Source organism: Monodelphis domestica, chromosome 7 (assembly GCF_027887165.1).
Source record: "Monodelphis domestica isolate mMonDom1 chromosome 7, mMonDom1.pri, whole genome shotgun sequence".
NCBI classification, from domain to species: Eukaryota; Metazoa; Chordata; class Mammalia; order Didelphimorphia; family Didelphidae; genus Monodelphis; species Monodelphis domestica.
The window spans coordinates 185,223,684-185,244,441 of NC_077233.1; the positions used below are offsets into that span (position 1 = coordinate 185,223,684).

Below are 20,758 nucleotides of genomic sequence, written 5' to 3' on the forward strand. Positions count from 1 at the left end.
TAAAAGTTAACCTTAAAAATATTTTGTAAAATTAGAAGGAATCCTTCTACATAATACCTAGTCTAGCCAAATGATTTTCAGAATGAGAAAAAGAATCTTAAAGAGGCTAAGCTGCTTCAGGTAATGTAACTAGTTAATGAAAATAAAGCAAACCTTGGATAGAACAGGGGTATTAAACAAGTGGTCAGCAAACACTCCTGAGTAAGGCTAGAACCAGATTAAAATGTAATTGGAAAATATTTAAGAAAACAAATATAAGTACAAAAAACATAAAAAAGCATTACATTTTCAAACTAAAGCAATATGTGGCTCACAAGGATCTGTATGTATGGATTCACAGCCCTATTTCTCTAAAACCACTGGTTTAGAAGACAGGTTTCCTGATCCCCATATCTTAATGCTCTTCCCACTATACTACATTAGATTCTAGGTTAAGGTGAAAATATACAGTTGAAGACAGTGGAACATTATAAAAGAATGGCAAAATGTTAGAACACATAAAGAAGGCACTTGGCTGAATTAATAGAACCCATTAAAGTGTTTTTTGTCAATCTTTTCATTATTTGCATCAAAGCCTTCGGCATCTATTTCTAATAAAAATCTATTACTTTGAATAAATATCATCCTATATATAAACCAAATTCCTGCCTTTTTCAGAGGAAAAGTTAACAACTCATATATAAAAATCAAATACATAAGAATCTGAAAACAAATTTTTACACTTCTTAATTGTATAATTATTTGGGATACAATTTGCATTCCTCTTTGACTCCTTCATACACTGGTTCTTTTAAATAAAAGAAACCATTCAAGTGATATATTTTCCTGTTCTCTTAGTCAAGGGTAAATATGAATGTCTTTTTCAAGAATATAAATAACTTAGTTAAACATTACTCTTACAACAATTGTCTTAAGACTAATTCCTCAAAACCACGGTTTTGAATACACATGGCATTATTTCACAAAACATAATTGACAACAAGAATTTAGAAGCACTGAACTATGTTTTTTTTTTTTAAACCCTTACTTTCTGACTTAGAATTAATACTAAATATCGGTACTGAGGCAGAAGAACAAAGGGCTAAGCATTTGGTGTTAAGTGACTTGCCTAGGATTATACAGCTAGGAAGTATCTGAAGCCACATTTGAACCCAGGATCTTCTATCTCCTTGCCTGGTTCTTTATTTAATGAGCCACCTAAGCTGGCTCATTAAGTACTTCGATATTATAGAGAATATAAAATTAATTTCCCCAATCAAAACAAACCTAATAATCATTTAGATATTTCCAATAAGCTCCCTCAGAACACCTTTATCGAAAAGTGAGATTGATATTGTATTTTTAAATGTTTAAAAATTCACATTGTACCTCCATGCAAAGTAAATGAGCATAATTTGAGACACTGAAACAAAGGTATAAATAGGGTCATTAAAACCAAAAATCTGGAAGGAACCAGGGTATGAAAAGAAATTTTAAAATTTGAGTATTAAAATCCTCAAAAGTAGGAAGCTTTGTTTGCACAGATCTTAGGTACTTTTGGTTCTACTTCTATTAGTCATATCTATTCACCTCAATGTCTTGGCCTTAAGGGTTTTAGCATGGTAGTTCACACAGTTGACTAGATTTAATTCTCTGATTTAAAGCGTTTCTATTTAATCAAGAATTGTACTTGACTGGACTGTGTTTGGGAGGTCCAGTCTTACTTGGAGTACAAACTTTTTCTGGAATGACTGCAATGCAGGGGAGTGCAGTGTTTCTTTAGGAGTAAGAGCCAATGAAACAGTTGAGTGTATCAGCATAATGTTGGGGAGTTGTAGTCAGAAGGCCCCAAGGCTAATGACCCGAATGACTCAAAGAGGCTGATTTCTCAATCTAGTTTCTGAAAAAGTACTAGGAACTAGAGGCACTTTGTTGAAAGACACATCTTTTTCTTCTACTTTCAACACTCTCTAGGTGTCAGGTAGCACATTATAGCAAATATGACAGTTTTTGCAGTCGGGAAGGCAAACAAAAGGGGATTATTAGTGAGAGGAAATATTGTAAAAAAAGTGTGGTTTAAAAAGAATGTTGATTATTGTAAGTGAATATGAGCAATAGAGTGGATAAAATAAAGTTTTGCTGTCAGCTGTCAGGATAGTAGGAGAAATCACCCAGAATTAAATTCTGAAAACACAAATAGAGTCTGGTTTAAAGAGAAGGATGTGGATACCAACCAACAAATTAAGATTTTAAAAAGACATGTATAGAAGAAAAGAAGTATTGCTGTACTTATTTATTACAAGGGTGGGACTTGTTAGGAAGGATTATGTGGGGAGGAATGAATAGTGATAGTGCTGCCAAAAAGAAAAGAAATGTCAATGACCAATTAAGGTGAAAAGAAAGAAGGAAATTAAAGAGGCAGAAAAGTAGGGTAGCACTGGTACTCTCATATTACATTTAACATATATTTGAAAAAATAAGCTGTATGTAAGAGATTCACTGTTTCATATATTATCACTTTTCTATTCTTTGAACTTGAATAGTTTCATGTTTGCCAGGATTATAATAAAGAGAAGTGCTGAAGATGGAAGCAAAGACAGAGAGATTCGGAAGGAGGGATCTAATGAAGTACCATCTGAGGTATCTGTGCTTGGCCCTATGCAGTTTAAAACTTATCCATTACTTAGATACAAACTTAACCACTGTAACTAATTTTCAGAAACTATGAGGCTTGGAGGGAGATGGCACATCGATAAGATTTTCACAAGCAAGGACATTGAGTTAAAATCACTAAGATGAAACACAATAGAGATAAAATAGCAGTCCTATTCTTGGCTGCTAAGTGATAAGGATTGGACTTGAGTTAGCAGACAAGATTTTGAAGATTGTCTTGGATACTTACACTGTATGATCCTAGATAAATCACTTAAACTTTGTCTCACTCAGTTTCCTTATCCATAAAATGGGAATAAATAGTACAATCTATATGTCAGTGTATTGTGAGAATAAAATGAAATAGTATAGTGTTATAGAACCTTAAATAAGAGAGCATGAAAGAGAGAATAATCAGTAGTATTCAATGCAAGGTAAAGGAAAATGTGAAAGTCTTTTCATTTTGCAATTAGATTATTAATGAATAAGGATCACAATGATTTCAGTTGAATGGTAGGAATGAAGAAGTAAAAGTGCTTTGCAAAGGCTGGATGACTATCTAGCATATCATAAATATTATTCTTTTTCAGAAATTGGTGGGACTAGATATTCAACAAAGGCCCTTCTAGGCCTGAAATTCTGTGATATGATGAAGTTGGAGAGGTAGAGAAGTTAAAAGTTCTTTTCATGGGAACATGGGAAATTCAGAACAAGGGAGGGAGTTAGCCATTTTGATCAATATTAAATCACTAATTATGATGATGCTTAGGTTCTAGGGCAGGGTGTTTATTATAAATGTCCAAGGGAACTGCTGGACAGGCTTGAACTGATGTAAGGAATTGTGTTTGAGGTTCAAAATATTTCCTGTTGTGGTTTGAGAGCCTATAAGACTAGGTAGGAACTGGTTGGTTCTGTTAATTCTGAGGCTATTAAAGTCATCTGTAGAATCTTCCAAATTTTATATACTTCTGCCCATCTTTTGAGTTGAGTTGGCATGGCAGAGCTATCAAACCTCTTTCTGTTAAAGAAATCATAGATATAAACCTCCTGAGTTTGGAAAAAGCTCCTACACTGTCTATACAGACTTAGGTTAGAGAGATTGATGAGGCAGCTACTGTGGGCCCAAATTACTTTGATAACAAGGGGAAAGATAGAAACCAAACAGGGATGATCAAAAGGATTTGGCATTTGATTGGATAGTGGGTAAGGTAAAAGGGTCAAAGATGACTTAGGTTTTAAGTACGAGTAATTTGGAAGAATAGTAATGCTCATCGACAGAAATAGAAAAAAATAATGCTCCTTCCTGAGGTATTATTTAAAATGAATTATTTTCAGGGCAGCTGGGTGGCTCAATGGATTAAGAATCAGGCCAAAAGATTGGAGATCTTTGGTTCAAATCTGACCTCAGACATTTCCTAACTGTGTCATCCTGGGCAAGTCACTTAACCTTATTGCTTAGCCTTTACTGCTCTAATACATAGCATTGATTCTGAGACAGAAAGTAGGGGTTAAAGAAAAAAAAAAGGAATTATTCCCACCAAGTAAAATGTGGGAACAGTGCCATGAATCTCATGCTTATCTAAAGGAACAGTACAGACAGACCAAGCTTCAACTAGTCAACCTCTCTTTCATAACTGAGAAAAACAAACTGTATTTTGTTCTCTAAACATTGAACCTGTCATATAATACATCTGGGATAATATTAAGTAATGATCTCAGTACAAATGCTGAAGAACATGTTAACTATTAAAGTCAGCATCTGGTTGTGAAATCCATAAAACTCAAAATGTCATACTGAAACTTTAGCTGCTAACTCTTTTTTCTGGCTTCCTTCAGTGGCATGAGAAGGATTGATGATTGCTTGTCATATAGTTCCTAGAACATTTTTGCATAGTCTTATTAAGTTTTCTTTAAACCAAATTTTACAGCGTTTCCCAATAATTATAAGACAGTGGTTAATTAGTTTGTTGATGATGGCACTTCCTACATTAGTAATGCTAATAATTCAACTGAGTTCATCTATGCTCTATTATTGTAGACATTCCTCAAGGTTGCAGTGCCATAAATAACAAGAAAACTGAAAGATATGATTTTAATTCAATGGGACAAGAGAGAAAAGTTTTAATCTAATAAGCACTTATACAGGTACTCACCTTTACCAGTGCTGGCCCAGGCTTTGCTGAAGACACACTGCTTGTAGTGAGGACAGGAGCTGTAGAGCGTGATGTAGAATGATCAGCAGCAAGAGGAGTTTTCAAGAATTCAGAAACTGCTGTGGATAGTGCAGTATACTGGCAAAAAAAGTAGGAAGGGGAAAGATGAAAACTCTGTTTCTCTAACTTGAAATACATGGAAACAGAAAATATAAATAAGCAAATGATTTTATTTTTTGAGACCAATAAAAGACCAATTTGAGACCAAAAGACCAATAAAAGAAAATAAGGGAAAAAAAGAAAAGTAAAGCAATATGTTGTGAAACCAGAAAGGACTAAAAATGTTACATATTCTCAGTTTTCATAGGATCTTTACTTCACTTATGTTGAAAAATTAATTCTAAATAACATTACATTGAACCAATCAAGTATGCTTTAAGAAGCATGGCCTTTCTTTCAAGTGTTGAGAACTGTAAGCTCTTGAGAAAATACCTTAAGTCTAATGTACCTTTCTATTTCCTTTTGTGCCTTGAATACAATAAATAGAAACTCAAATATTTGCTGAATGAGTGAAAAAATAGTTAATTCTAACGTAACTTTAATTTTAGACATAATATATATGGAATTCATTTGAAGAAAAAACTAATATACAACTGAATAATTTTTGCATACACACAAACATGGGCTACACATAAGATAACAATGATTATTGTTATGGGAATGATAATATGATTAATATGAGGTTGCTAAAATTTTGGTTTGTGTCTAGCCCTATATTAAACATGTTGTTAAGATAACATTCATAAGTTTTACAGGTATTTAATTCCTCTATAAATCCTAGCTGCCAACACTTTGCCCATTAATAACTGAAAGACAAATATGGTATAACCTACACATAATACCTACTTATTTAAAAGCAAGTATATGGACAGAGTATCCCCCGAAGGAAAAAAAATGTGTATCTCATAAAACAAACCTGTTTCAAGGAACTGTAGTTATTTATTGCTACTTTCAGTCTTAAATATACATGTGTATATGTATTTCTACAAATATAGATATACACATACAAGTATAGTTATCCAATTGTTTTTCAGTCTTGTCTGATTCTTTGTGAGCCCATGAGATTTTTTAAATTAAAAATATTATAAAGCCAAACAAAACAAGCATTTTCACATACAAAGAAAAAGAAAATAGTATATAAATGAAAATCTCCTATATATTTAGCTTATTTTTTTTTCACATCTATATATTAAATGCTGTCCACAAGTGTCCCAGCCTTTCTCCACTCTCCTGGCATCACAAATGATATCATCAAGGTGGCCAACATGTACAAAGAAATGAAATCTTTGTGTTTCACCCGTGTGTTCATTTTCTGGAGGTAACATTAATAGTTGATTCTTTCAGCATTAATTCTTTGGCTGTGTATAAAGTTCCTGGTTCTGCTTATTTCACTGTTCATTATCTTGGGTAGTTCTTTCCAAATTTTTTAATTTAATAAGTCTGTTCATTCCTGTTTATGGCACAGTGATATTCATCACAGTCATATACGACAATTTATTTAGTCATTTCCTATTTATGGGCATTCTCTGTCTTGAATTCTTTGCCACTGTGAGAGGTGTTATGAATATTGTGGAACTTATGGATCCTTTCCCTCTTTCCCTGATGTCCTTGGGAAACAGATCCAGCAATGGTATTGCTGTGTTTAAGGGCATACACAGTTTTATAACTCTCTGGATGTAATTCCAAATTGTTCTGCAAAATGATTGGATCAGTTCACAGCTCCACCAACAGTGCATTAGTGTCTCATTTTTCCATATCCCCATCTCCAATATTTGTTACTTTTCCCTTTAGTCATTTTAGCCAGTCTGATGGGTGTGAGGTGATACCTCAATTGCTTTGGTTTGCATTTTTCTGATTAGTAGGATTTAGAACATTTTCTCACATACAAATATATGATTTTAATTTCTTCATTTGAAAATTATCTGTTTATATCTTTTACCCATTTATCAATTGGGGGATCACTCTGATTCTCATAAATATGACCAAGTTTTCTATATATTTTAGACATCAGACCTCTGAGAAGCCGTCTATAAAAATTTCTCCATAGTTTTCTGCTTTCCTTATAATCTTGACACCATTTATTTTATTTGCATAAAGCCTTTTCAATTTAATGTACTCAGAATTATCCATTCTACATTTCACAATACTCTTGACTCATAAATTCCCTCTTATCTATATATCTGATAAGTGGTATATTCTTTGTTCTAATTTATTTTTCTATTTTATGTCTATTTATCATATTTTATGTCTAGATCATATATCCATTTTTATCTTATTTTAGTGAATGGTGTAAGATATTGGTTTATACAAGTTTCCACTTATCAGCAATTTTTACCAAACAGTGATTTCCTATCCATTTGGGCTTTTCTTGTCAGAGGTGATAGCGTGGTTTGCTATTTCCTTTTCCAGCTTATTTTATAGTTGAGGAAAACGAGGCAAACAGAGTTAGATAACTTGCCCAGGTTCATATACTGTCTGAGATCAGATTAGAACCCAGGAAGATAAGTCTTTCAGATTCCAGGCCCACCACTCTCTCCATCAGGTCATCTAGCTGCTCAAACTTTTCTGTATACAAACATATATATTTATATGTAGATAATACAAGGAAATTTCAAGGCAAGTAAGACAGGAGCTGCTAGGTAGAATAGCTGGGTCCATATAAAGTGAATTTTGAAGGAACCTACAAATTTACATTATGAAGGATTTTAACTGGCAAAGAAAAAGGTTTCTATTTTATCCTAGAGGTGAAAGGACGCTGGATATTTCTGTGCCAGGAAAGTCACATGATCAGATGTACGCTCAAGCGGTATTTCTTTGACAGCTGTTCAGAGCAAATATAAAGAAGGGGAGAGACTGGAGGCAGAAAGCTCAAGTAGGACATTATTGAACAGTTCAGGCGATCCAGGGTTGTGACTATGCAAATAGAAAGGTGGCAGATGAACAAGACCTCATGGAGGTAGAAATGGCAATTTGACAACAGACTGGATGTCGAGGGTGGTCCAGTCAGGTAGGGGGTAAGAGGGAATATTTGAAAATGAGCCTGAGTGGAAGGACAGTGGTGTCCTTGACAGAAACAGGGATGTTAGGAGGAGAAAAAGACCAGCTCCATTTGAGATACCTGGAGTTGGAAATGTCTGATAAGTAACCAGTAATGCTTTATGACTCGGCAGAAACACGAGGGGTGCCAGGAGTGATGCATAGATGAAAGCAGAGATCAGTCCATCATCTACATGGAGATGATAACAGAATCCACAGCAGCTGAATGAAACACAGAGAAAGTATACAAAGAGATAGAGGACCTTAGGACACAACCAGGATTAGGGAGTAGGACAGGGATGTTAATTTAACAAAAGAGACTAAAAAGGAATTTTACTTCACCTTGGCCTAAAGATGGGAAAAAAAAAAAAAGCTTGGCTTCTTGGGCGGCTCACAAACTACATGCAAAAGAAACCCCTGGTGAGGACATGAAGAGACTTATCCAAGGTCATATGCTTGGTAAAGATAATGTACTTTATATACACTATTGTATTTAAGCATCAGAACTGAGGTAGTATGAGAGATAATATTCTTTTGAATCATTTTTTTCTATCAGCAAAAATCTGCCTTCTGGGGGCAGCTGGGAGGCTCTGTGCATTAACGGCCAGGTCTAGGGATGGGAAGTCCTGGGTTCAAATATGATCTCAGACTCTTCCTAGTTCTGTGACTCTGGGCAAGTCACTTAACCTCCATTGCCTAACCCTTACCATTCTTTTTACCTTAGAACCAATACACAGTATTCATTCTAAGAAGGAAGGTAAGGGTTTAAAAAAATCTGCCTTCCTTTCCTCCTTCCCTTTCCAATATTCTTCTCTCACACAGAAAAAAAAAGAAAAATAAAACCCTCATTACAAATATGTAATATTGTCAATAAAAACAAATTTCTGTATTGGCTATGTCCAAAAAACACGTTTCTATCTGCACTGGAGTTACCTTTCTCTATAAGGAGATGGATACCATGTTTATTATAAGACCCCTATCTTTATGGTTGGTCACTGTGTTGCTCATGAGTTCCTAATTCTTTCAGAATTGTTTGTCTTTATCATATTGTTGTCAATGTATAACTTGTCTGTACGGTTCTATTCACTCTTCATCAGTTCACATAAGTCTTCCCAGGTTTCTTTTGAAACCATCGCCTTCATCATTTTAATTGCTTCCACTCCATTTCTTTACTATACTTTGTCAGCCATTCCTAATTTATGGCCATACCCTCAGATTCCCATTCAATGTCACTTCTAAAAGAGCTACAGGCATTTTTTTTTGTCCTGAGGTGAAATGTGTTATTTCTGTACCCAATTGAATGTTCCTATATATTCTTCCTTCACATAACCAGTTCAGATGACAATGAAATTCAAATATAAGCTGCTTTTCTTACTCCCTTCTCCTTGTTTATACTTACCTATTGGCCCACCCTGATTATATGAAATAATTTCTCAATGTATTCTTCATGTCCCTTTCCATTATTCTCTTAAGACCATCAAGAAATAACTGAACCATCCCCAGAGCTTGTTAATTAGACTCCCTCTAAGTTATCGGTTAAGGATAGCATTCAGAAAAGACTGAGAAAATTAAATTGATCCTGTGTCATTTTTTATTGATACTATTCATTTTGTCCTATAATTGTCTAAGTCATGATTCTTTGTTTTTGAAATTAGTCCTGAAATTCATCTGGCCTGTAGTGAGTCAGATTTAGAAATTCAGTTTTCCTACTAATTACCTGCCTCAAGGAAATCTGCTTTTCTTTTTTTTTTTTAAACCCTTACCTTCCGTCTTGGAATCAATACTTTGTATTGGTTCCAAGGCAGAAGAGTGGTAAGGGCTAGGCAATGGGGGTCAAGTGACTTGTCCAGGGTCACACAACTAGGGAGTATCTGAGGCCATATTTGAACCCAGGACCTCCTGTCTCTAGGCCTGGCTCTCAATTCACTGAGCTACACAACTGCCCTGAAATCTGCTATTCTTGAAGGTTACAGACAGACATCAGGGAGTCCAGTCCATTGTCTTTAACCTTACAGGTAAACTCAAACAATGAACATAACCTACCTACCTACCTACCTACCTTCCTTCCTTCCTTCCTTCCTTTAACCCTTACCTTCTATGTATTGGTTCTAAGGCAGAAGAGGAGTAAAGGCTAGGGCAAAGGGGGTTAAGTGACTTGCCCAGGGTCACAAAGTTAGGAAGTGTCTGAGATCAAATTTGAACCCAGGATCTCCCATCTCTAGGCCTGGCTCTCAATCCACTGAGCTACCCAGAAGCCCTTCTTAGTCATAGGAGTTCAGTCACCTCTCTGAGTTAGTTCAAAGAAAATTTGTTATTCCTCAAATTTCAGCTTCTGAAAAACTCCATGACATTAGTTTGCTATCTTTGAAGGCCTACAAACTGATCTGGTTTTTCCACAAGATACATAGTCCATTCTTGCCTAATTAAAGAGTCTTATCTCCCCCAGGAGCCAGGGTGTCTGCTTTCCTTGGACCATTATCAATAGCCCCAGGATGCAGATGGGTCCCTATATATCAATCACTCATTCCTCTAAGATAGAAAAGGGTAGGTGTTGGTTCTGAGTATTAGCCCACTTTTCTTAATGTAGTCCATGATGTTCTCACCTCCACAGTGCTGCCAATCCTATGACCAAGTGTATTATTTTCCTCCCCTTCCCTCTATTGTTCTTTGTTTTATGCTTATAAAAAAGGAGCTGCACCTCCTCCTTTGAGTCTTTTGGCCTGAGGTAGCCATTTCACACATTTTATTAACAGGTTCATACCCTGCTAATAAACTAATAAAAGTACCGAATTCTGCATCTCAGTTTAACTTTACTAAATTCTATTGAGACAGGACATTATGTATCAGTCTTCTCATATAAGAACATAAGCAGTTTATTCTTTAGTCCTATATGATTATTTGTGTTTACCTTTTTATATTTTTCTTAAACTCCTATATTTGAAATTCAAAGTTTCTAAACAACTTTGATCTTTTCATCCGAAATGTTTGAAATTTTAGGTCCTCTATTTCATTAAAGAATCATTTTTCCTTCTGTGGTATTATATCTGTTTTGTGTGGTGGGTTATTCTTGGCTCTAAGCCTAGATTATTTGCCTTCTAGAATATATTCTGAACTCTCTGCTTCTTTCTAGTGGTGGCTGTTAACTCTTGTGTGATTGAGGCTACTCAGTTCTAGAATTCTTTCTTTGTGGCTACTTGCAACATTTTTTCTTTGAACTAGGAGCTCTGGATTATGAGTTTAAAATTTCTGGATGTTTTTATTTGGGGCCTTGCATTTAAAAGGTGACCAGTTCAATTGAATGTAATGGATTTCTCTAATAATAGCAATGCCATTCCAGAACAATCCTGAGGGACTTATGAGAAAGAACTGTGGAAGTAGAAATGAAGATGAAAACATATGAATGATCATGTGGTTCTATGGGGATATGATTGGGGATGTTGACTTAATAATCACTCTATTGCAAATACTAGTAATATGGAAATAGGTTTTGAATAACGATACATGTAAAATCCAGTGGAATTGCTTGTTGGCTACTGGATCGGGGAAGAAAGGGAAAGAACATGTATCATGTAACCATGGGAAAACATTCTAAATTAATTAATTTTTTTTAAAAAGGTGACCAGTTAATCTTATTTTTACTTTGCCCCCTGGTTTTATGAAGTGTGTGGGAAGTTTTCTTCAAGGTTTCTTGAAATTGATGTTCAAGCTTTTTTGGTCATAAGGTTCAAATAGTTCAATGATTCTTAATTTTTTTTCACTTTAAATTCTTTTCCCCCGTCCTCTTTTTACATTATTTCAGTATTTCTTGTTGCCTCAGAGCCATTGGCTTCTTCTATTTGGTCCACTTGAGTTTTCAGAATTAGTTGCTTAGCAAGGTTTTGTAGTTAACTATAAGAAATTAATTCTTTCCAATTCTTTTTTATAGCTCTCACTTATGTTTTTTTAAAAAAATACCACCATAAGCTTTATGAAATGAATTTTCCTTTGGAATTCACCATTGGAAAGCTCTGGCCAGATATGACAAAGATCTTTTTCTTAGTCTTGAAACAAGTGTAGGAAAAAGAAGTGCAAGTCAGAGAAACGTCTAGACACATCTTTATATTTTAGGTGTTTACACACATTTCCATTGGAAAAACCTGTGCCACATTTTCCAAGGAGAATAATTGTCCTCTGGCAAATGTGCCTTTCTAGTTATGATATCTTGAGAATATGGACTTGAAGGAAAAATTCCCACTTGAAGATACTTAGCAAAATGAACTTTTAATCTTCGTTGCTTTTGTTACCAATTTCTACACAAATAAAATGAATGAAAGCAAGTGAATACCCCAAACACCAACTAGATTTTTGTGGGAGTGTGCTAAATAAACACATTTACATAAGATTCTTAACATAAGGTGATTCTATCTATAAACTATTGCTTCTCTAAAATGTATCAGACAGAAAGCAATGATTTGTCATTAGTGGTTCTAATATTCTAATATTAAACTTTTCAATAAATGCACAAAAACAAAATTATATAACAAATTAATGTCCACAAATGAAAAAAATCCGTAGTAAGTGGCACAGAGCAGAAAACCAATACTTGATTGATTGCCAATGAGTGTTAACATTTGTCACTGCTTATAAAGTACATATTCTTTGCCAGTTACCTTTGGGAATTCTTTCTATTTATTATATCATAGGTTTCATTTGAAAAATTAAGTCTTAGGAACATCAATAAGAAATTTTATATTAAAAAAATGTACTAAACTATGTTAACCTAAAATTTGAAACAATATAACAGTGTTAAACAAACAAATCTATAAAGTCTCAAAATGGTATATAAGTTATATTAATTTAGAAACTTTTCTTTAAAAATTATCCACACTACCAGGAAAAGTTAAAAGGAAACAAAAATATTGAGAAAGAAATTCAAGTAAAATTGAAGAAGAAAAGGTAACATAACATATATTGAAAGATAAGCACAACATCAATGAAACCATTGCTTTTTCTAGGACATACTAAAATTAAATAGCTGAGCTATGATATAAATAGTTATTAATATTCATGCTAAACTTGAAATACTATTTTAAACAATTTTAACAATGAAAATTTGTAGGATACATGGCAATAGGCTGACTAAATAGGTAATGGATACCTGACTTCAGACTTGGCACTTATCCACTGTGCCAGCTAGTTTCCCATAAGATTTGTGGTACTTCAAAAGAAGATCTAGGAAATATTGTCACTTTAGTTAAATGATAATAGGATACTTTCCATGTTTTGAAAGTTATTTAAGGAGGCAACTAGGTGGCTCAGTGAAAGACAGTCAGCCCTAGAGACAGGAAATCCTGGGTTCAAATCTGACCTCAGAAATTTCCTATTTTTGTGACCTATGGGGCAAGTGATTGCCCCACTGCCTATAGCCCTTACCACCCTTCTGGTCTTGAAACCAAAACACAGTATTGATGAAAGGTAAGGGTTTTTTTTAAAAAAAAAGTTAATCAAAACAATTTAGATTATATTAGACCAAGGTCATGGATTTAAGCTTAACTGTGGGTCAATTAGTTTTACTTTTTTCCCTGGTCCAAGGTCACATGTTCAGTACCAGGCTGTCACCTTGAAAAGTTCAGCCTTTGATCATATGATGAAATAGGAGTACATTGGACCAAAATCCATCACAGCTTTCTAAGAAAATAAAGTGCATGTCAGATTCATGGTAGTTTCATTTTCATAGGTAAAGGAAAATACATTAAGGGACATTCAGAATTTTGTAATTGGGAGGGACTTTATTCCTTATATCTATCCTATCTTCTCCCCAATAGTGGGAATTCCTAAATTATTCCACAGGTCCAGTACAAAATCATTCCCCTTCTCTACACATTCATATAGCCACAATACTAGTCCAAGCCCTCATTATCTCTATTGTGTTATCTCTACCACACTATTAAACATACCAACACCCTATGTAATGCCCTTCACTACCATCTACTTGGGACTAGTAAATTCTGCCCTACTAATCTTTCTGATGCTCCTCTCCCACTTTCGTGTCCCAGCCAATCCAATATATTCTAATAAACTTTTTTAGGTTCAAATCTAGTTAAGTCACAGTCCTTCACTTGCTCTCTACTACTTGCTAAATAAAATTCAGATTCTTTAACTGGATTTTTCCAGCATTTCACAGCTGAAACTATCAACTTTATTTTGTACCCATCCTATCTATCTGATACACACAACAGTCATACAGGGTAACTTCCTGTCTCTGTATAAGTCTTACAATTTTCCACCTGTATTTATTTATTGCTTTTTATTTTCTACCCATAGAATATTTTTTTCTCCTTATATCCCATTCCCTTTCCTGTTGAAATCCTGACCATCATACCATGCTTTTTAAAGTCCAACCCAAAGTCTTCCTTGAAATTTGTAATGATCTTCCCTACCTTATACCTCAATAACTTTGCAGTTCTATTATCGCATTTATTCTTATGTATATAGTTATATGTGTATGTGTGTGATATCTTCTTACAAAACAAACTCCATGAAGGTAGAGACTGTGTTTATCTAAAATCTATCCCTGTTAGGATTTTGCACATGGTAGGCAATAATAAAACTGTTTACTTAAATCTCTGGCTAAGAATTCATAAATTCTTTTCATCATGTTGGGAAAAAATGTGAGTGTTTGATAACTTCTCTTGTTCTACTCAAATAGGTCCTTATTTCCCCTAGACTACTGCAATAGATTTCTAAAAGTCTCTCTCCTCACTCTAATTCATCTTACACTTAGCTGCCAAAGTAACTTCTTAAAAACAACAACAAAAACACATCTTACTTTTTGTTTTAGAATTGATACTAGTTATCAGCTCCAAGGCAGGAGTGACATAGGTTAGGTAATTGAGGTTAAGTTGCTTGCTCAAGGTCACATAGACAGGAAGTATCTGAGGCTGGATTTGAACCCAGGACCATCTGTCTGTAGCCCTAGGCTCTCTATCACAACTACCTAGCTATCCCCAAAGTAACTCCTGTAAAGCATAAATTTGACCCATGTCACTCCTTTGCCAAAGGAACTCCAGTAGATACCCATTATCTCCAAGATCAAATATAAACTTCTTTGGTATTTAAAACTTTCCCTAGTCTGGCCTCTTTTTACCTTTCCAGCCCTCCAATGTCTTACTTAAAAAAATTAATTTTAATTTAAAGTTCCAAATACTCTACATCATACCTCTTTTCCCCCCACCTACTGAAAAGGCAAGAAAACAAAGGCTATTACAAATATGTTTAGTGGAGCAAAACAAATTCTTGCATTTTTAGCCAAAAAAGAAAGGAAGTACTCCAGTTTAAACTCTGAGCTCATTAGTTCTTTATCTAGAGATGGAAAGCATGTGTCATCAAAATTTCTGGAATTGTGGTTGGTCATTGTTCCTATATACTACTTACATTCACGTATTTGATAACCCAGCAACATTGGTTATCTGTCGTCCCTTGAAGGCAATAATTCATTTCTCATTTATGTCCCACTTTGTACTACATGTCCTCCAATACCTGGAATTCTCTGCTTCCACATGGCTTCTTTTAGATTTCCTGGCTTCCTTCAAGACTGAGTTCAAATCTCATGTTATTCAAGATGCTTTTTCTTGGACCCTCACTTTCAGATTACCTTCATATGCGCTTTCTTTATCTTATAAATACCTAAACATTTACATCTAATATCCATTATTGAGAGTGGATCAGAAGGGCAGCTAGGTGGCTTAATGGAAAGAATACCCAACCTTGAAATGGGAGGTCTTGGGTTCAAATCTGGAATCAGACACTTATTTCTGTGACCCTGAGCAAGTCATTTAATCCCAATCGCTTAGCCCTTGCCACTCTTCTGCCTTGGAACTATTATGATTTAAATTTTATAGAAATTTCGTTAATTTTATTATTATTTATTAAATAGCAAAAAGTGGGTGAGGAGAGAAGAGACAGACAGACAGACATATGAACCATGTGTGGCAGGCTAGCTCTCTCAACTACCTCCTCTACCACATGCAAACCTTCCTGAGTCTCTGATTTCAGGAAAGAAAGCTAACCTCCTGTCCCCTTTATTAAGTTATGCTCTTCATGGTATGTCTCTCTTTCCTGAGCCTCTAATTGAAGGAGGACTTAGACTTAATCAGGTCAAGAGGCAGGTCTTCTGGAGGCCAGGAGTAACTATTGGCATTTAAAATGTCTGGACAACTCATATGTACTTTTCTCCATATGACTCTGCCTAGCTCATATAATTACTTCAATACCCAAGATACTTCTCGTTTACAGATAAACAAAGAACCTGTCTCTACTCTACCTCAACATAAGGAGAGAGAGAAGTCATTTCATAGTTCAGTCCAAGATCAAATTGAGCTTTAAAATAATAGTTTGTTTCAGGGGCCAAAAAGGGGCATGAATTCATATTAACTTCCCACAGAATTGATATTGAGTGCCGATTCCAAGATAGAAGAGTTAAAAAAAATAGAGGGGATCCAAGTCCCTTGGATACCTTTCTTCATATCTCTAGTTATTTAGCACAATGCCTGGCACATAGGAAACACTAAATAATTGCTTACTGATTGACTTTGCCCCCAGGGATCATACTAAAAATTATTTGCAATAAAAATAAGTATATTCTAAATATTATAGTATACTTTAATGAAAATGGAGGAGCACTATGGCATACTGGATAAATAAATTGGCCCTGGATTTTAGAAGACTTTTCTTTAGGTTTTGCCTTTGATATATGTTAACCATGGTCAAGTCATTTAACCACTCAGTGCCTCAGAAATGTCTCTGAGATTCTAAATTGATGAACAGTTGCTGATCTTCATTGGTAGAGGGAATGTCCTCATTTGGAACTCCCTGTACTGATGAAATCACAGGTAGAGGAGATGACCACTGAAGTCTCCTTTCACTATTAGAAATCTGTAACAAATATGGTAGTGTGCATATTACAGGTTCCAACTGGCAGCATATATAGCATAATATACTCTGCAAACTATAAGATAGTAAGACTGGTAAAATTCTAGGACAATATTAAAGAGATGATTAGTAAAAAACTTAAAAAAAGAAGCACTAATCATAATTAGCCAGCATAGCTTCATAAAAAACAGGCTATGCCAGATTATTTCTCATTCATTTTTTGACAGTAGTGGTAAATCAGGAAAATGGTGTAGGTGCAGTTTACATAGAACTTAGCCAGGCATGCAACCAAATCTCCCATATTATTATTGTGGACAAGAGAGAAAGATGTGAGTTTTGTAATAGTACATTAGGTAGATATGGAAGAAGATGAATAGCTGGACTGAAATAGTAGTCATTACATATTACTAACTTCAGGCTCTAAGGACATCCTCTCATGACTTGCTCTTGACTCTGTGCTGTTTAAATTTTTTATCAATCACTCAGATAAAAGCACAAATATCATAGTTATCAAATGTATAGATGATGAAATCCTGAAGGGAAAGATAACATCCTGGATAAGAGTCAAGATTTGACAAGATCATGACAGGTTAGAAAACTGAGCTGAATGGTATAAAGTGACATTTAAAATGGATAAGCAAAAAATTTATATTAAGTTCAAAAAAATTTCACATATATAAGATGGAGGAATCATGGCTAGATAGCACAATTATCTAGAAAAAAATCTGAAAATTTTAGTAGATTGCAAATTCATCGTGTCAAAGATTATTATGGAAGTATTATTGCATGTCACATTTTAGGAAAGATGGTGCTCAACAGGAAAATATCCAGGAGAGTGAACAAGATGGTAAAGATCAACGAATAAATATCAGATGAAGATTAGCTTAAGACAGTGGGGATATTTAGCTTGGGGAGAAGATCAAGGTAGTACATGATAGTTTGTATTAAAGTATTTTAAATAATGTCACCTGGAAAAAGCATTAGACTTGGAATGCTTGGCCACAGAAAATAGAACTAAGAGCAAAGGATAGAAATATTGAAGAGGCAAATAAATATATATAAGGAATAACTTCCTGACACTTGGAGCTAACCAAAAGTTGAGAGGGCTGATTTGGTTCCCTCTCATTTTTAAAAACATAATCCTTACCTTCTGTCTTAGAATCAATACTGAGTGGTAAGGGCAGGGCAACAGGGGTCAAGTGACTTACCCAGGGTCACACAGCTAGGAAGTGTCTGAGGCCATTTGAACCCATTTAAATCTGAGGACCTCCTGTCTCTGGGCTTGGCTCTCAATCAACTCAGCCACCCAGCTGCCCCCAGTTCCTTCTCATTTTAAGTAAGTTTTCTTGCCACAATTTACGATAACAAAGAAATTGAAATTCTGTGAAACAGTTAAATATCAAAGTATGTATATATAATGTGTTCTTTTTCAGTGGTTAATTACAAGGGAGAGGAAACCCAAGACCAGCTGTTAACCTTCTGAGAAAGGAAGACCTAGCAATAGTTAGGGCTTCCATACTGTGGATGGCTGCCCAGAATCACAAGCAGCAAATAAGCAAAGCCCTGACACATGTGCATGTCTTTAATTGAGACTTGGGCAACCTGCTTTCCAGTTGCACTTTGGTCAGAATATAAAAGAGAAATATTGAAAGATAGGCAGCTTTGTCATATCTTCTAGACCACATGAGAAATGCACTGAGGAGGAGATTTTTGCTATCTTAGTTGACATCTTAAAGAAAGGACGTATGTGGTACAGTGCTGTCTACACTGTCATATAATTAGTCCATGGGCCTTGTGGATAGGAAGTAGGAGCAACAGAAAACTTCTTTTCCTAGCCACTTTGTGAATGGTAAGAATTTTTAATGATAATATTCTGTGGCATAAGGAATGTTAGGGTTTTTAGTGTTTGGGTTTTTTTTTTGCCCCAGATGGCCTATTACTAGGTATCTATGTATTTTAAAAAAGACATAGAAAGACATCTTCTTGACTTAGTGCCACTTTTCCCCCAGCAAAACGTTTCTAAATGAAACTTTTATTAACTTAAAAGGAATTCTTTGACATGGCTTGACAGCTACATAATAGGTAAAATGAAATCTAAGAGACAAGAGTAATTAGAAAAATGTTGTGACTAAATCATAGGTCTACAGAACCAGAATGAAATGGTAATTATTTTAAATTTGAGCAAATCTGAGGTAGGATGTTTAAGCAGTTAAGAAATGTGGCTACTAGTTTTTAAGAACAAACTAAAATGAAGAAAATTCACTGTAAATTATTATATTTCTACTTAGGTAAATGTAAAAACTGAACAATGAACTGAAGAATATACACAGTACCATATATGATTAAAGATAAGAAACTATTGCTCCGTCTGCCTCCCAATGTGGCTTTATATCAACCCAAGCATAAAATGCAATCGGTATTACTTTTCATATCTATACTTGGCCTCCTTCCTCACTACCTTTATAAAAATCTCATTTTATGGGTGCAGCACATGTGTTTATATATATGATGGAAGCCTATATTCAGATAAGTGCATTACAGTTGTCTTCTTTTAAATTTTTTGCTCTTTCTTTTCTGGAGTTTAAATAATTAATGACTAAAAATACTTTTTGATGTGATACTTACACCACTGTCCAATCTCAATGTAACATTTATTTTCAAAATATTAACATGGAGCTAGAAGAGGTATTCTATTGCCTATATGGCATTGAGGGAAACAACAATTTGAAAACACCATATCTCAGTGGAGGAAAATATAAGATGCAAAGGCACACATCCTTATTTACTGTGAAAGGTTTGGATGAAGTGTGAGAAAAATGTTTTGGATAATGTAAAGTAAGATTAAAATAAAAATAAGAAGAAAACTAAAATAAAGCTCAGGTGTTGCTGCTTTCCTAACACATAAAAATCCCCCAAATCTTATTGATATTATTATAGTCTTTATAATCAGTTCAAATTAAGATAGATATTAAATATGGGTCTTTTTTCTTTTTCTCATGCTACTTAAGAACTTTTCTTTCAAAATAAATTTTACAGATTTTGCTTATGATTGCAAACAATTCATCAAAGTTCCTCTATTTAACTTTAGAAACCATTAGTACCATAAATGAGTGAAAATTCCATAACAAAGATTCATCATTTTACTTAGGTAAGTAAAGAGCAAAGAAGTTATTTAATGATTATAACATTAATATAGACAATATGGATACATCCATGTTCTTTTTTTTTGACGGAATATCTGTATTGTAGGGATTATTTATGGTGTTAGGTGAATATTTTTTCTAGAGATCTAGTTTATGTGTCTTGAATAAAATACAGATACATCAAAATTCACATAACAGACAGAAAGAACATGGATATTATGTACCTAAAAAAATTTAGCAATGAAATAACAGTACCACCTGGTGCCAAAATTGCTGCTTAAGTTTAGAAAGGACATAGGACCTCATGAACACTATTTTGGTAAGAAATATACCATATTTCTTTTTATTGGGAAAAAACTCATATATGTTACTATTTTTTTTTCAAATAACAGTGGAATGTCAATTCATTGGGTAGGACTGACTTTGGACAAAGTTCTTCATGTAAAATTATTCTGAGTTAAAGTTTCATCTTAATATAAGAAAATGGAAGATAAAACTAATAAAAACACAGGGAAAATGAGGATACCAACTTTTGTTATTAAGTCATTTTTAAAATGACTGAGTTGATGAAGAATTAATTTTCTTACTAAAAAAGGATAGCCAGACCATATTCACTCCTATATGATAGCTTGACACTATTAACAAAGTGAAAGGATGAAACACCCAAATGGCTAAAAAACAAAATTGCTAGTAAGTTTTAAACTTCATTTAACTTGCATACATGACATTCATTTTGGACCTGTTTTTGTAGTTCAAAAAGGGGGAAGCAAATATGGTAAGACTGCTTTGAGCTTTGCTCTCTTTAGGATAATTTGGTTCTCAGAA

The 20,758-nt window shown here is 34.4% G+C and overlaps 1 protein-coding gene and 1 long non-coding RNA gene across 23 annotated transcripts in view; one reads left to right on the top strand and one right to left on the bottom strand.

Annotated features, from left to right (window-relative positions):
• Positions 1–20,758, bottom strand: part of MRTFB (myocardin related transcription factor B) — a 396,134-nt gene that overhangs the window by 99,036 nt on the left and 276,340 nt on the right. For all 18 annotated transcript variants that reach the window (XR_008913624.1, XM_056806173.1, XM_056806161.1 and 15 more), the window contains one exon: positions 4,785–4,922. Coding sequence is in view for 17 of the 18 variants with exons in the window: in XM_056806173.1 (XP_056662151.1) it covers positions 4,785–4,922 (138 nt within the window). In the remaining variant the exon portion in view is untranslated. The remainder of the gene's footprint in view (positions 1–4,784; positions 4,923–20,758) is intronic.
• Positions 1–20,758, top strand: part of LOC103093111 (uncharacterized) — a 177,743-nt gene that overhangs the window by 71,300 nt on the left and 85,685 nt on the right. For 4 of the 5 annotated variants that reach the window (XR_008913626.1, XR_008913628.1, XR_008913627.1 and 1 more), the window contains exon 2: positions 2,523–2,619. This is a non-coding gene — a long non-coding RNA (uncharacterized LOC103093111). Of the gene's footprint in view, positions 1–2,522; positions 2,620–19,878; positions 19,939–20,758 lie in introns of all 5 variants that reach the window. The other variant, XR_008913629.1, reaches the window with a different exon arrangement.